General features: G+C 42.6%; 1 protein-coding gene and 1 long non-coding RNA gene across 3 annotated transcripts in view; one reads left to right on the forward strand and one right to left on the reverse strand.

Annotated features, from left to right (window-relative positions):
• Nucleotides 1-14,458, reverse strand: part of LOC126189166 (eukaryotic translation initiation factor 4E type 2-like) — a 46,774-nt gene extending 32,316 nt beyond the window's left edge. The window contains exon 1 of one of the 2 annotated variants that reach the window (XM_049930923.1): nt 14,296-14,458. In XM_049930923.1, coding sequence (XP_049786880.1) covers nt 14,296-14,315 — 20 coding nt within the window. In that variant the 5' untranslated portion in view covers nt 14,316-14,458. Of the gene's footprint in view, nt 1-13,954; nt 14,106-14,295 lie in introns of those variants that run through there. The other variant, XM_049930922.1, reaches the window with a different exon arrangement.
• Nucleotides 14,459-14,517: 59 nt separating this feature from the next.
• Nucleotides 14,518-18,075, forward strand: part of LOC126189192 (uncharacterized) — a 28,917-nt gene continuing 25,359 nt past the window's right edge. The window contains exons 1-2 of the long non-coding RNA XR_007537918.1: nt 14,518-14,657; nt 17,033-17,134. This is a non-coding gene — a long non-coding RNA (uncharacterized LOC126189192). The remainder of the gene's footprint in view (nt 14,658-17,032; nt 17,135-18,075) is intronic.

Consider the following 18,075-nt stretch of genomic DNA (forward strand, 5'->3'; position numbering starts at 1 on the left):
GGAATGTGCGGCAGCCCCAGTATTTAAGAGGCCGAAGTCGAACTGAGACAGTAAAGTTTTAACCTCTCTGCCTCAGCCAGTAGGCACTGTGCCACCCCACGAGAGGTTATGGGTGATAAAATCTCCCAAAAGTAGGAAAGGTTTAGGGAGTTGATCAATCACTGCAGCTGATACATTCAGGGGTACTGCACCATCTGGAGGAAGATATACACTGCAAACAGTTATTTCCTGTGTCACCCTTAGTCTGACAGACACAGATTCAAGAAAGGTTTCAAGGGGCACAGTTTCACTACAGACTGAGTTTAGGACAAACACGAACTCCACCTGACACTTGATTACAGTCAATATGGTTCCTGTAATATCCCTTATAGACACAGAGGGCGAGGCAGTTTGGGCCTCAGGGTCACCTGCTGCCACTGATTTATTGCCTGAGCAGTCTATATCCATTGTGTCTGAGGGTCCGGCGAGATCTAGGTCCTCGGCGGACGCCAGAATCTCCACCTCATTCACAGATGCAGAGCTCGTACGTAGCGGTGGTTTGGGTGCCACAGCAATTCCCTTGGTCTTGGGGCTTTGGTTCTGGATTTCTCTCACTGCTCCTTGGGTTTCCCTGCCTGGGAGAACTTCACTGATTCAGTCTCTGGGACTGAGGATGATTGTGAAGCCCTACAACCAGCTGCTTTTGGGCTCTTCAGCCACTGGCGGGTGTCATCTTTCCCACTAGCAAAAACCTGGGAAGGGAGTGACCCAAGGGACCCCTTCCTAGAGAGGAGCCGAGGAAGACATACACTTATACCGTGCAGAAGTGGGGACTCATGGTTGGGGGGGGGGGGGTGGTGTTGCCCCGAAGTAGGTGGTGCAGGGGCAACAGGGAGGGAAGTGCCACCCACCATCAAGGGGACAGGTGTAGTCTTCTGGCCCTGAGAGGTGACTGGGGTTGGCGGAGCTGATGGGGCTAGAACTGTTGTAGCGCAGCGTAAGATGATGTCATACATACAGGATGTAGGCATTCAAATTTCCTTTTAGCCACAGTGTAGGTGATTTGGTCCAAGGGCTTGTACTTCATGATTTTCCTTTCTTTCTAGAGAATCCTGCAGTCTGGCGAGCAAGGGGAATGATGCTCTCCGCAGTTGACACTTCTAAGTGGGGAACATGGAGTATTGGGATGGGATGGACGTCCACAATCTCGACATGTGATGCTGGAAGTACAGTGGGAAGACATATGGCCAAACTTCCAGCATTTAAAGCAGCTCATTGGAGGAGGGATATAGGGCTTTACATCACAGCGGTAGACCATTACCTTGACATTCTCGGGTAATTTATCACTCTCTAAGGCCAAGACGAAGACACCAGTGAGAACCTGATTATCCCTTGTACCCCACTGGAGACGCTAAACAAAATGTACACCTCTCCACTCTAAATTGGCGCGCAGCTCATCGTCAAGGCTGCAAAAGAATATCCCTGCGAAATATGATACACTGGACCATATTTAAGCTCTTATGGGGCATGATGGTTACAGAAACATCCCCCAGCTTGTCACAAGCGAGCAACGCCCGTGACTGGGCAGAGGACGCTGTTTCCATCGAGACTGATGCAGATCTCATTTTGGACAAGCCCTCCATCTCCCCAAACTTGTCCTCTAAATGCTCTACAAAAAAATGAGGCTTCATCAAGACAAAGGAGTCCCCATACCAGGTACCAGGACGAATAAGATTTGCTGCCATCCTTAGCCTGACGTTCCTCCCATGGTGTGGTCAGGAAGGGGAACGACTTGGGGTCATACTTCTGTGCATTGAATGGCAGGATGGCCGTTGCCACGAGTCCCAATGCCCCAGGGTGACTGGCATCTACACCTCGGCATATGTGGGAAGTTAACGGTGCAGGCATCAGCAGAGCAATCCCTGTGTGGTCATGGGTCTACAACCAACAGGGTACATGATGGCCCCACCACAACAGACTGGCTACCGTGCTGGATATCAGGTGCAACCAAGCAAACAAGTCCATCATCATTGTCAGCATAGAAAATGATACTGCACAGATGATGGAAAAAATACGCACACAGGAGGATGTGACCTCACCCAACAGTTGGAGAATGAGCAGAAGTGCAGACGCGATAGGTCTCAGCGCATGATGGACAAGATGCACTACATAAGGCGCCCTTCCCAATTGGCTCGCTCTTAGGAAAAATTTGGAAGAATGGAGGTCAAACCCGACAGGGGACCATCACATAAAGGGCAAAATGTGTGAGACTCCATTTAGTCACCTCTTACGACAGGCAGGAATACCTCGGGCATATTCTAACCCCCGGACCCGCAGGGGGGCATTCTGTGTATGTAAGAGCATTCCTAAAAAAAAATAAGTTGCCTCAACAACTGATCAGCAAAAAGGGCCGGCATACAGACCTCCCATTATATCACTGGCCTTCATAGTCAAGTCGGTTCTGAGTGAAGACCCCCACCTGTGTGCATCTCCTTTAAATAACAGCAGTGAATACAGCAAATAAAGCCATGATATGGGGAGGACACACTGAACATTCTTTAAATATAACTTCAAACTTTGATCCTATACGTAATTGTAAAAACAACCCAAGGTTGTACATGATGCATGTAAAAGTTACACCCTAGTACAACTGAATGATTCTTTTGAAACTAAAACTTTGTAGTCCTTTGTGTAAGCTAACATCTTCACTAGTATGGACACTATTGGTATGTGAAATCAAGTGAATGTTTTTTTTAAAGACATTGTATTCCAGAATAATGGACATGTAGTATACAACATTTTAAGCTTTCAAAGCTGCTATATTCAGAATAAGTGTGCTCCAGATCAGTTCTGTGCAGAAAAATGTACAATCAAACATTGAAAAGTGGGACTAGTTAACAAAGTGTTACTGTGCCATTAGACCAATAACTCCAATAACATGGTGGACATACAAGCCTTATGAAAAGACCCATGGCTAACATAACCACCACCATAAAACATTAGCTAAATAAATTCTAACATACTAATGGGACCTCCAAGTCAAATAGGATTTTGGAGCAGGAATGTCTCGTTACAAACACCTTCACACATATTAAAAATTTGAAAATTGAGAATAGGGGTTTCAATCATGGAGGAAATTTGACTACAGAAAGTATTGGTTGGTTGGTTGGTTGATTGGGGTCGAAGGGACCAAACAGCAAGGTCATCAGTCCCTTGTCTCAAAGGCGGTCCATGCAGAGGATTTACACCTCAGAATCGTCATAACGATAAAAGGGCAAAGGCTAAAAAACATAAAAGTGCAGTTGTGTTGTCAATGGTGAAAACAAAAGGAGGAAGTCAGCAAGTGGCCAATCCCTAGGCTATGCTAGAGGCAGGAAATATCCCACCTCTGATGCAGTACAGGCAAGACCACCTGCTATTCAAAAGCGTTCAACCACAAGATTGTAAAAGTGCATATTGTAAAGGGATACTAACCAAATCTAGAAAGTGATGAAAACAGAGTAAAAGGGCAGAGAAAAGAGGATCTTGGCCAGGAAGGGGAGTCAGGAATCTCCAAACGCAGCTTACAGGGGGGAGACACCCCAACCCTCACTGCCCTGCCCCTACTCCAGAGGGAGATTAAAAACCTTAGAACTGAAAATAAAAACCACTTTCACAGAGGAAACTGATAACCAGTTCAACCATCCAGGAATCGTCTGCCAATATTAAAGGTAAAGTGCGGGGAAGTCTGTACTTAGTACGCAGAGCCAAAAGGGGGCATTCCACGAAAATGTGGGCTACTGACTGGAAGGCTCCACAACCACAAAGTGGGGATGGCTCATAACCCAAAAGGAAACCATGGGTCAGCCTGGTATGGCTGATGCGGAGACAACACGGGCTGATCGTGGTCGAGTCCTTTCGGGAGAGGCGGAGAAAAGAATGCCACGGGACATGTGTCACCTTAATCGCACAAGGTTTATTAGACAGAGAGGTAGCCTCCCCAAAGTTGGCTCATGATTGTGCGAAGTGGGATTTGATATGGAGCTGTAAATCTGCTGCAGGTGGTGTTACAGAGAAGGGGAGGGGGGGGGGGGGGGAGATAAGCTCCCCAAGTCAAACGATCAGCAAGCTCATTACCTGGGATACCCACATGGCCAGGGACCCAAAGAAAGTCAACAGAACAAGCAGCATGGTGAAGATCAGCGAGACAGTCATGGATGGCCGAGACCAAGGGATGGCAGGAAAAACACCAATCAATAGCCTGAAGGCCACTCACTGAGTCCGTACATAACAAAACGCAGTTGAGTTGGGACTGTTTAATAAAGATAAGGGCCTGGGAAACTGCCATCAGTTCCACAGTAAACACCCCACATGCAGTTGGCAGGAGATGATTTACCATGCCAATGGAGGATGTGAAGCCGTATCCCACGTGACCAGCAGATTTAGAGCCATCCGAGTAAAAAAGCATCCTGAAACTCCCATAAAAGTCGTAGGAAGAAACAATGGAACACCATCGGGGGAATGGAATCTTTCGGATCTCTGTGGAGATCCATCCGAATCTGGGGCTGAGGTACTAACCAAGGGGAAGGAGGGAGGGGGGGGGGAGTAGGACATAGAAGGAAGCTGAAACCCATAGCGAAGAGACACAAGATGTCCTTGGTCTGGGAATAGGATAGAATAGGAAGGATGAGTGGGAGAGGAATGGACAAAGATTGCATAAGAAACCAGAAGCTGGGACCGCTGAACAAAAAGGGGGGGGGGGACCCAGCTTCAACCAGGAGACTATGAACATGTCTAGTAGGGAAGGCACCAGTGGCCAAACGGATACCACGATGGTGGACTGGATCCAGGAGGCGCAGTATGGAAGGAGCAGCTGAACCATAAACTTGACAACCAGAGTCCAAGCGAGACAGCACTAAAGCCCGATAAAGGAGGAGAAGAGTGGAACAATCCGCACCCCAAGAAGTGTGGGCAAGGAAGCGAAGGACATTGAGTTTACGGAAACATCCTGTCTTCAGAAGTCTGATACGAGGCAGCCAAGTGAGCTTCTTGTAGAAACGATGACCCAAGAAACGAAACTGTGGGACCACAGGTAATCTTTGAGCATCGAGGTAGAGCTCCAGATCAGGGTGGTCCATAGTATGGCGACAGAAGTGGACCACCTGCGGTTTTAAAGGAGAGGAGGGTCCATGCAGGGGCATGCCTTATAGCACCCTGAAGCTGCCGCTCTGCAGAGTCCATCGAAGAGGAACTAACCCAAATGCAGAAATCGTCCACATACAGAGCAGGGGTAACCAAAGGACAGACGGAGGCCACAAGTTGATCTATAGCAATGAGGAAAGGAAGTACACTCAATATGGAACCCTGTGGGATGCCATTCTCTTGGGTCCATGGAGAATTAAAAACAGTACCAACCCAAACCCTGAACGACCAATGGAACAGGAACTGTCGGATAAAAATCATGAAGTATACATAAAATATGATGGAGTCAAGCCATGTCATAGGCCTTGTGAAGGTCGAAAAATACTGCAACCAAATGGCGGCACTGGGAAAAAGCCTGCCGAACTGCGGATTCCAAGCGATGTAAATGATTGATCGGAGCTCGTCCCTCTCGGAAGCCACACTGGAAAGGGGACAATAGATCCCGAGATTCGAGGACCCAACTGAGCCGACGGGCTACCATCCGTTCAAGTAACTTGCAACCAATGTTTGTCAGACTAATTGGCTGATAGCTTTAAACAAACAGTGGGTTCTTACCAGGCTTAAGGACAGGAACCATGATGCTATCCCTCCAATGAGAAGGAAAGTCACCCTGGAGCCAAATACGGTTAAGCACCCAGAGAAGATGTTGTCGTTGTGGAGCACTGAGATGTTGAAGCAAATGGATATGAATGGAGTCTGGGCCAGGGGCCGTATCATCAGAAGAAGAAAGTGTGGAAAGAAGTTCCCATTCAGTAAAAGGTTTGTTGTAAGATTCTGATTGACAAGAGGTAAAACATAAGGCGGAAGCTTCAGCCTGCTGTTCCTGGTGAAGGAAAGCAGCCGGATAGGAGGTTGATGCTCATGCTGTTGCAAAATGGGTTGCAAGATGTTCCACGAGAATCAACGGGTCCGCGCAAAGGCTATCCAGTAGGGCAAGGCCGATGGAACCCTAGAGAGAGCAAAGTTTAGCCCATATCCGTGACAAAGGGACAGTAGAACTGAGGGAAGAAACAAACAGTTCCCAACACACCCGTTTGCTCCATTTGATTAAGTAACGGGCTTTGGCGTGAAGGCATTGTAAAGGTAATAAGATTGACAGCGGATGGGTGCCTCTTAAGGTGTTGCAAAGCTCAACGGCGATCACAGAAGGCGATGGCTGTACTCCACCACGGGACTCGCCGGTGGCGAAATGTTTCAGATGAGCATGGGATAGCAAGGCTAGCAGCATGAACAATCACATCAGACACGTCACGTAGGACATCATCAATACAACCCGACAAAGAGGGAGAAAACATGACCTGTGCAGTGTATAGAGGCCAATTGGCACGTTGGAAAGACCAACAAGGTAACCTGTCCATCACGGAACGGGAAGGGAGCGAGAGAATCAACGGGAAATGGTCACTATCACAAAGGTTGTCGTGTGGCGACCAGTGTAATGAAGGGAGGAGAGAGGGAGAAGAAAGATCAATGGCAGAAAAGGTACCATGACCAGCACTGAAATGAGTAGGGGAGCCATCATTAAGAAGGCACAAATCGTGGTCTGTAATAAACTGATCTAAGAGAAGACCTCGTCTAGATGGAAATGCACTGCCCCACAAGGGATGATGAGCATTAAAATCCCCGAGAAGGAGGAAGGAAGGAGGAAGTTGCTGAAGAAGGGCAGTTAAGGCAGCAGGTGTAAGAGTCCTGTCAGGAGGGAGATAAAGATTGCAAACCATGACCTCAGAGTCCAGGTGGACCCTAACAGCATTTGCTTCCAATGTAGTTTGAAGAGGAATCCACATGCTAGCAATGTCTGTATGGAGCAACATACAAATGCCACCAGAGGCACGACCCAATTTCGACGGAAAGCACGGAACCCACAGAGGGTCGGTGAGTGATCATCAGTAAAATGAGATTCCTGTAGAACCACACAAATTGGTGAGTAAGATGAAATAAGGGATTTCAATTCCAGAAGGTGACGATAATATCCATTACAATTACATTGGATAACCACAGAACGGTGTTTCAAATGGGGGAGTGAACAGGCTAAAGCCAGTCATGCCGCCGTGTCACCATCCGTCAGCAACAAGGAGAGGACGACATCCATGAACAGCAGGCCAGAGTCAGGTTGCAAAGGTGGGGACAGGACCTATGGCGACACCAGAGGCTCCTTGTCCTGGGACTTATGTTTCGTCTTCTTTCTGTTTGCGATCGAGGAGGGCTGTGCTGCAAAAGGTCTGGAACAGAAAGAGAGCAGGCGACCTGGGGGCCCACAGAATGTGGTTCTCGTTGTGGTCATGTGGCAGCAGACCTTTGGCCTGGAAGGTGCTGGGAAGGTGCACCCTTAACTGGCAGATGCCGAAGAAGTGCGACACTCCTCCGGCTGGGGAGGGGGAGTGGCACCCGGAGGGGAGGGTGTGGGGACCCCAGGGTAAGAGAGAGGGGTTCGGTACCGGGGTAAGGAAGCTAGACATCACTGACACAGGTTGAAGACGTGCATACTTCTTACAAGCCTCAGTGTAGGTTAGACGATCAAGGGACTTATACTCCTGTATCTTCTTTTCCTTCTTATAAGCCGGGCAATCTGGTGAACATGGAGAATGATTGCCATGACAGTTAACACACACACACACACACACACACACACACACACACACACACACACAGGAGGGGGAACACAGGAACTCCCCTCATGAAGTGGACGTCCACAGTCACCACAGAGAGGGGACTGCGAACAGCGGGACGACCTGTGTCCAAAATGCAAGCACTTAAAACATTGCATACATGGTGGGATGTACAGCTTCAAATCACATTGATAAACCATAATCCTGACCTTCTTGCGGAGAGTATCCCCTTCAAAGGCCAGGATAAAGGCACCTGTATCCATGCGATTGTCCTTCAGACTCTTCTGAACACGCCAAACAAAGTGAGCACCCCGCTGTCCTAGATTGTCCCTAAGTTCTTGATCAGTTTGAAGGATGAGGTTCCTGTAAAAAATTACACCTTGAACCATATTCAAAGACTGATGGAGGGGTGGGGGTAAAGGACATAGGAATTGTGCCAAGATGGTCACAGGCGCGAAGGGCCGCAGACTGGGCAGATTAAGCAGTTTTGATCAAGATCAAACCCGACCGCATCTTGCTCAGAGAGTCCACTTCACCAAACTTGTCTTCAATGTCTTCCACAAAAAATAAAGGTTTGATATTGGTGAAAGTATCCCCATCAGTCCTGGTGCAAACCAGATAGCAGGGGAAAAGGTTTTGCCCTTGGCCGACGAGCCTGACCCCCCTCCCAGGGGGTAGACATGGAAGGGAAGGCCGAAGAAGCAGCAATAAAGAATCATTTCCATTCAAAGAGATGGCCGTAGAAGAACAGCCAGAGTTCTGAACCCGTACGCGTTTCATTTGCGTAGCTTCTGCCCTGATACAACCCACTCTGATCAGGGGCTCTCCCCACGGGCCCAACCCAACCACAGCAACGGCCGTCTGGCACGGCGGTCATTGTTAGGAGTTCCATTGCTCTAGGGTGACAAGCAACCACTCCTAGGCTTACATGAGGTGGTCACACCTCAGGTATCAGAAGTGTGATCCCTGTGTTTTCAGGGGGGCTCAACCAAAAGGGTACATAGCGACTCCACCACACAGGCTGGCTATGTACCTAGCATCAGACAACGATGTGGGGGAAAAGATGGAATGAACTAGAAGGGCACACGCTGGAGACACTAGGTAAGGTGCTCTTCCCCAAATGGCTCACACTATCGAATAGAAATTTCGTAATGGAGGTCAAACCCCTGAGGGGAACCAGAGAATGACAAAAGGATGAGGTAATTACTCAACAAAACCAAATTACAAAGCCAACATAACCAGGAGGATAATGGGGCCAATATAAACAGGGACACCAAGAGAGGGAGAGGAGAGAGCTGAGGGGAAGGAGCAAGGACAGGAAAGGAGAGGAAGGCAAAGAAAATGAAGCCTGGGAAAGAAGGAATTCTGCAATAGCTCGAGGCCCCGTGCTTGCCACACATGTCCTCACGAAAGGACCGTGAGCCCCCAGGGGAGCAGAAAGTACTGGGTTGGTGCACAAGTTCATAGCATTTTTCCATAAGTTTAATAAACAAAACAGATACACAAAACAGATACACATAACAGAAACTTTGGTCATCAATAACATAATCTCCTTTACTAGTTACAACAATCTGCCAATGCAACTATAAAAATCACGTGGTTTTGAGCTGAAGAACTTGTCAAGCCACGTTCGGAATGCATTTTCATCAGGAAAGAAAGTCCCTTCAAGGTTATTCGATAGAGAGCAGGAAAGATGAACATCGAGGGCACAAGTTCAGGTAAATAATGTGGGTGTGGAATGACTTCTCAACGCAACTCCTGTCAGTCTAATAGAATGCGGACAGAGGTTACCATTGAATAGCATCACTTTAGGCAGTCTTCCTGATTGTTCTCAGATTGTGTCTCAGATGTTGACAATAGATGTCACCCGTGATGGTTACATATTGGGGAGGCAACATGTGGTACACCACACCATCACTGTGCTACCAGATACTTAACATTATCTTTTGTGGACATATGCAGGTCTTTGTAGGGGGAGTAGCTGCTTCATCTGGGCTCACTGATTCCTTTCTTTTCCTTATGTTAGCACAAAAATAACATTTCTCATCACCAGTAACAATACAGGATGTGAATGGTTTGGTGTTGTTTGTTAGGGCACAAAAACAACTAGGGTCATACTCGCTCATGTCAGAACTACAGAAAATGAAGACAGAGAGAGGAGGTAAATATGACTACACGTTAATACCAACCAAAAGAAGAGAAGACAGCTAAAGACAGGGACATGCGGAAATATATGTCTCTAAAATACACCATAGAGAAACAGAGGCCTTTAACTGAAAATTAAATTTCTTCGCCATATGGTGTTGTTCACGAGCCAACTGATGAACAGGCAGAGGTGCACTTATCTCCACCAGCTGATTTTTGTGATTTTGGGTTAGAGCATGCTGTACCCATATACCTGATTTTTTAACTTTTCCCATTGCATGCAAATGTTGCACGATGGCGACTGATCACAGTTCATCACATCTGACAGATCTCAAGTGCTCTGATGTTGATCAATGTGGATTAATGCATTTAAACGATCTTCATCAAACCCCAAATTCATCCTAAATGTGGAGAGTCACTAACGTGAAAAAAACCCCTTCTTAAAACAAGCAAGCCATCTTCTTGCCATGCTCTGTCCAACAACATAATCCCCATACATGGCACAAATGTTTCTGGCTTCCTTGCTGCTGCTGCCCCTCTACTGAACTCAAACAGAAGACTATGTCTGAATATTCCAGTTTCTTCACTTGTCACTCCATTTTCTAGTGTCCACAGCTCCGCTCACTATCTTCCTATGACAAAATATAAATTCTCAAATAGCAACAGTGAACAACAAATAAATTACAATTGCTAAATTAATCCATAGCAATCTGAATACCCACACAAAAAAAATGCTTCAAACTTACATACCAACCTAATTCAGTTTAATAAAATTATGACTTATGACACATTTGTTGGCTTGGCTAAACTCTCAAGCAAACCAATCGACCAAACCTAGGCCTCTTTCTACTCTGCACATCCGTCACCACAATATTTAACAAAAATAGCTTCTTGTCCCAACATTCCTTGCCTCCACGAACTCTCAAACTATCATTTTCCAACCCCCTAGATCTTGGGCTACACAAATTTGAGTGTCACCACCACGTCATAAAAGAAACCTATACAACATGATCTAAGCAACCACCAACATGAAATGATCAACATATTACAAACAAAACATAACAGACATGTACAACTGGGAAAAAAAACAACCACCACCTATGTAACATACGTCGTCACACTTCAGAGAATATACCAATGGCTTGCACTGTTCATTAGACCCAAAGAAGCATATGTTATTACTATTCAGGCTCCAATTCAGTAAATTTGAATTTGTTACAATTGCTGGGAGATGAAATAATGAAAGAAAAAGTTTTGGAAAGCTTATTATTAAGAATTCCATATCTCATGGTCTGAGATGCATGTCTGACATTGTACTTGGTAGTGGTGAGCAAAGTGTATATGTTCACATTGTTTGGATTGGAGCTAAAATATGGTCAGACAAATAATTTACCTCTACTCATTGTGAACGGGAATAATGAAACTGGAAGGTCAAAAGAGGCATTTTCATATTAAGAAGGGTGTTAAGACAGTTGTATATTGAAGAATTAACAAAGCTAGGGAAATAAAATTTCAGAAGAGGAATAAAGTTCATGAGGAACATATCACTACTACGGTGGTTCACAAAAGACAATAATTCAGGCCAAATGAAAGGCATACCTAGAACATCTGCAGAGAGGAACAACTTAAGGATAGAGAGAAAGAACTTATGGAGAGAGAAATAAAAAAAGAAAAGAGTAAGGGCTTGCTTCAATTAAAAGTTGGTGATGACACAGTAGCAGAAACAGCAAAAAAATTTTCTGTTATAGAAAGCGTAATTTACACGTTATGAAAAACAACGAAGAAACAAGAAGCAGTTTGGCACAGGGGAAGAAAGTTTTCATCAACAGAATGAGTTCTACTGATACCATATACTGATATGTAAATAAGGAACAATTTCTGAAGTTGTACATATGGAGCATAGCATTATGTGGAGGTGAAATATCAAATCGCTGAAAATCTAAAGAACAAACCTGAAGCAACATGTTATCAATGAATGTTGAAAATTAAGTGCGCAAATAACCTATAAAGTAAAGTTCTTAATAGAATCAGTGACTAAAGTAGTTCACAGAAAACCCTTACAGTAAGAAACGGCAGGTTGGTGGGACATCTGCTATAGCATTCAGAAATAGTTAATTTGGCATTAGAAGAAGCCGTAGAGCAGTGGTACGAGCAACCAAAGACAAATATCAGGTGACAGAGAGCGATTGATATAATAGTGAGGGAGATATGAAAATAAATATCTGCATCTGATAGGTGAAGATATAAAACAGTATCAAACAAGAATAAGAACAGATTACAATAATATGGGACAGGGGGCACAAATGTAATGATGCTTGAACTATCCTCTATATAACCTGTTTCAGCTTAAATAGTGAGAAGACCTATTTGGGGCGGGGAGGGGGGGGGGGAGGGGGAGATGATGCTATATCAAGGCGCATAGCCATTTGGATCTAGTACTCATTCTGTGACTTGCACAGGTTAGTGGGTTGATTTGCATAAGGGGAGAAGGGGACCAAACAGTGAGGTCATCGGTCCCATCAGGTTAGGGAAGGAAGTCGGCCGTGCCCTTCCAAAGAAACCATCCCAGCCTCTGCTGAAGCTATTTCAGAAAATTATGGAAAACCTAAATCGGGATGGCCATAACTGGGTTTGAACTGTCGTCGTCCTGAATGCAAATCCAGAGTGCTAACCACTGCGCCACTTCGCTCTGTACTTCCACAGGTATACCTAGGTGACACTTCAGAGAACATGCAGTTCACAGTGCTCTGTAGCATCAAAATTTTATTGATCCTGTTTAATAATATATTGCAAGTACTGTCACTGTTGATGAAAGTACAATCTGAGAGCGGTATCAAGACTGACAAAGATCACCACTTATAAACCCACCATCAGTTTCTCCCTTTCACTCTGAGGACATCAAGGTATATTAACAAAACACTAGGCATGCTTGAAAATATATTTACCAACATCCTACATATCAGAAAATAAACACTACAGGCAACAGCTGTTACACTGCCTAACGCACACTTTCTACCTTCCAATGTTATACACAGAAACCAACTACACAGGCCTACAGATAATCTGGCTTATGGATAATATGTCCAGAGTTTAAATGTGCCATGAAAGGAAAATATTCAATGGCAATCACAATATGAGTAGGCTATATTTATATACTGATGTGGAAACAATTTGATTTCACCGTATCTGTTTAGAGAAGAATATCAATTACCTACCCTATATTTATTCAAAGCTATTTCCATAATTACCTTGCCACATCAAATATAACTGTAAAGACAAACAAAATCTGCACCAATGTCTTCACACCTTTAGGCTACTACAGTTTTGTGCTGTTGTTGCCTCATTTATACAAAACAAACAGAGGCATTTTAGTACTGGTACTCCAAACAAGCAATACTGGGAGATAATACTGGAAATTGTGTGTGTGTGCTTTTTTAATGGAAAAAAAGCTATTAAGTAGGAATAACATATCACCGTGTGCTAGGTCAATAGCACTTACTGCAGAGCAAATGCTTTCTCTCTTACACAAATTATTTACTGCAATGTGTCAATAATGATGCAATATATCTTTAGCTTGGTCAATTACCAATAAACAAAACGATGATTAAAACCGTGAATCTAAAAATGTAAGAGCAAAATAAACACATGAAATGGATTTCAGTGATTTGATGTCACCTGCAAGCAAGGTGGTATGGTCTCTGTTAACCTGTCGGTATTTGTTATGAAAAAAAAAAATAGCAATTTATTTGTTCAAGGATTATTTTACAGCGGTGCAGGATTTGTCATCTTAATATGAGGTACAGCATTAATTCACATAAACACAAATGTCAATATATACATGTGTTGGAAGTGGCATTAGACAAATGTCATGTTACCACAACACGTATATTACGACGTACAAGCAATGGTAAAGATAACGATACAGAATGAACCATAATTTAGCACCATTAACTTACGGCGCTTTTGCAATTAGAAAGCAAACTGTCATAAAACATTATGAAATAATTCAGACACATGAATCATAATCACTAAACAGTACTAACCACAACTTATCCATGTTCTGCATTTAAATTTTATGAATACAAAGACTTCTACAGCAATACGCAAAACAAAACAGTCACAACTCAAGCTCAAGCACTGCCCACGACGATTTATTTCTCGTGTTTGAAGCAAAACACGATTGCCAATTTAAAACGAAACCGTATATGCGACGAATTTGTATCATCAAATGACTGGAGTAAATGATATATTAAAGCAGTAACACAATCAACATTTCAGTCATTTGAAAGTTAGGAAAATTAGCAAATAAGGAGAAAAATCAACAACTAAATATCGGAGTCAATACGAAAGCGACAGGGAACGACTCCCGTATACTAGAACTTACGGTTCAGTTTTAGTTGACATATTTCCAGACACGTCTGACAGGTCACTTACAATATTTTACAACCAAATGTTCACTTCAAATACTAAACGCAAAACGCTAGTTGCTTGGTACACTAATAGTAATGTTGGCAATATGTTAACGTGCATCAAGCATTTATTTTCAGAGTTAGGTTTTCTAGTTATACGATTATTTTAGTGAATTATTCTTTACTTCAGAATAGGCCGCAAAACGTCTGGCGACCGTAGCCTATTGGCTTTGTGTAATTCTTATTCTCAATAAATGATGACAAAAAAAAATTGAAAAAAAAACATAAACAAAGGGTACACGTAATTCAAGCTACGAAGATGTGACTGTCGGAACAAGTGAGCCTGACTGCTGGAACATTTATTCATTTCATCATTGGCTAGGGGCTAGGTCTTTCCTTTGTCTGTACTCTGTTGTTAAGATGCCGAAAGTGCGGTATCAGTAACCCATAGTAATCTATTATATTACAAAAGGCGACGTTTATCGCTAAACAGCTGCTGCATGTGGTCCATATAGGCCTACATTACCACTAATTTCCAAAGGACACGTGCCCAACTGCCTCTTACATTTCATCTCCATGTTGTGTTATCAGCATCAGATAGAAGACTGCTTTTATGCAGATCCAACAGTGGTCTTGCAATCTAAAACTCTAATCTTACTAGCATAACTAATGCGTCCTATGTACATCTACACTGCTTACTCCATTCAAGTCATTGTCTCCCTTTATAATTTTAACCCTCAACTCATCCTCCGTTGGAATGTTCAGTTGGCAGACGAGAAGATTTGCAGAACATGTAAAGTCTTATAAGAAAATATATTGTCAGGTCATTGTGAAGCAAAGCTTCTTAGAAATGACAATATAATAAGAATGTCTGGCAACAAATCAAAATATGTATGGAATATTGTAAAACGTGAAACAGGGAAGATACATGAAGAGCAAGAAACTATTCTTACAGATTTTGATGATATAAAATTTGGCAAAGACGCCCTGCTAAATTACATAAATGATTACTTTATATAAATGCTTTCCAAACACTTAGCTTAAATTTCACTTATCAGGATCTATTTGGGGTGTGCATACAGCATGAGGTTCGTTCCAACTAACGAGTAGGAAGCAGTAAAGGCCTCCAATGCAAAATGTTACCTGGTGTATATGATTTTACAGTGTCACTTGTAATCCAGACTGCTACACAAATTTCAAAGCTCTTGATTCACATTGTTAATTTATCATTCACTGAGTGTATGTTCCTTGAAAGAATAAAAATATCAAAGACAATACCTTTATTCAAGTGTGGAAATATGCATAAAGTTGAAAACTCCTCTTGGCACTCTCTAAAGTAGTAGAACGATTAATGAAACAAAGAGTCACCAAGTACTTAAATGGCCACAGCCTGCTGAATGGCAATTGAAAATCAAGAGTGGCTTTCAAGTGATAAATGATTACACCAATGAAATTGTTAGTAATTTGGATAACAACAATGGTGCTGTCAGAGTTAATATAGATCTCTCTAAAGCTTTTGATATGGTTAACCGTAAATTCTTTTAAATTAGTTGGATGCAATGGGAAAAAAGAAATAAACAATTGGGTTCAAATAATATGTGCAAAATAAGTTACATGTTGTGGAGCTCACATCAACTCATGCTAATGATAAAACTGGAATAGTATCTGATGCAAGGAAAGTTGAAATAGGTGTACCCCAGGGTAGTGTGTTAGGCCACCTTCTGTTCCTTATTTATGTAATGATACACATCTGAAACATTGCCACCAAGATCATGTTGTTTGAAGATGATACTAGTGTAGTAACGAGTGATGTTAAGGATTCTCTGTCCACAGCTACTGATAAAAGTCCTTAATTCATGCATTGAAAACAATCTGACCCCAAACATAAGAAAAACAAACTATATACAGTTTGTGAATACGGGTAAATTCTAAAAGATCTACATCTGGTACTGGGTGGAAATAAGTAGAAGGGGTACAGTGAATGATGCTTTTAGGAATGAATGTTGACCAAGACTTAAATGGGAAAGACCATGTAACTAATATTTCCCAGAAATTTAGTTATGCATATTTTGCTTTGAGAATTATTTATGAAGTTTGCTCCCCAGATGGTGCTAGACTGGCTTATTTTAATTACTTCCAGTCCCTTGTAGCTATTGGAATAGATTTCTGGGGTAAAATTAATACTTGATTAAATGAAATTTCTGCATTACAGAAAAGAGCTATTTGAATCTTGTCATATATGGTAGTTTGGCTATGGCTCATAGCAAGCCCTTATTTAAAAAGTTGTTTTTGCTTAATATTCCCTTCATGTACAAATGCAAATGTGTGTTGATGAGAGGAGTTAGCCTTGGTGACCTGCTAACCCATTCTGATTACCACCATTATAATACTCACAACTGTGCATCCATCCATAAAGAACACGTTAGAACAACCCACACTCCAAGACATGTGAGGCTCTTTGATGCAATTCTTTACAATGTCCTTCCAACATACATAAAGAGGCTGGAGATGGAAGAGGCTTCCAGATAACGAGTTAAAATCATTTCTGGTTGAGAAGTATTTCTACAATGTAAATGAATATGTTAGCTCATGGGACTACTGGGCCTTCATTCATATTAATTGTTCAGTTATTTTGACTCTGTTAACTGATGTACCATTTGTGATATGTTTGTCTTTGCAAAGAATGTTTATGCTGTAGGTTTTCTGTTTCAGATGCTGTGTGACACACCTCTGCTGAGAAAGGATCTGGTGCCAACCTAATTGTGATGATTATGGCAGTGCTGTATAATGTGCTCTTGTGTTTTATTTTTCAAGGTGTGTTTTAAATCAAATTTTCATGTTATACCTGCATTATTTATTGACTTATTATGCATTTTGTACTTTTCTGCAGTGTGGTATAATTTATTCATGTGTTTTTGCACCTCTTTGGTAGTGTTTTTCTTTTTCATTTATTTACTTATTGTGCATGTTATACTCACAATGTAGATGTATTTTGTGATTCCCCTTCCAATCATTTACTGAGTGAGGTGGTTACTCCAGTCCTTATGTACTGGTCTCACATTCACAAGGACTGGGGTTTATTCGCCCATTTGACCAGCCTGACTTGGGTTTTCTGCGATTCCCCCTTGTCACTAACATGAATGCTGGTGTCGTTCCTTTTATTAGGCTGTGGTCGATTTCCTGCCCTATCCTCACCTTATCCTATCCTATTTTGTTAATGTTTTATTTGTATATATTATTCCTGTATGTTTCTGACATGTCCAATACTATTGTACCAAATTGTCAATGGATGAATAAATAAACTATCCATTGACAACTGATGTATCAGTTGAGTACCTCTCAATTAGTTACTTTATCTATTCAGTTAGTCTTCAGTGTTCTTCTGTGACATCTCATTTCAAAAGCTTCTGTTCTCCTCTTGCCCACACTATTTATTGTGTAATTTTTATCAGTTATTTTGCTTTCCAAATAACAAAACTCTATTAGTTTTATTAGAATCTCATTTCCTACTCTGAGTCCTTTGGCACAACTGATTTAACTTGACTACACTCAATCACCCTCATGCTATGTTTGTTGATGATCAGTCTGTAACTTATTTTCAAGACACTTATCCACTCAGTTCACCTGATCTTGCAATTCCTTTGCTTTATCTGCAAGAATCATAATCTCATCGACAAAACTGAAAGTTTTTATTCCTTCTCCCTAGGCTTGTATGCATTTCTCAGATTTCTTCATTGATTCCTTTACAACTTCCT

The sequence above is a fragment of the Schistocerca cancellata genome, chromosome 1, assembly GCF_023864275.1.
Source record: "Schistocerca cancellata isolate TAMUIC-IGC-003103 chromosome 1, iqSchCanc2.1, whole genome shotgun sequence".
Classification (NCBI taxonomy): domain Eukaryota; kingdom Metazoa; phylum Arthropoda; class Insecta; order Orthoptera; family Acrididae; genus Schistocerca; species Schistocerca cancellata.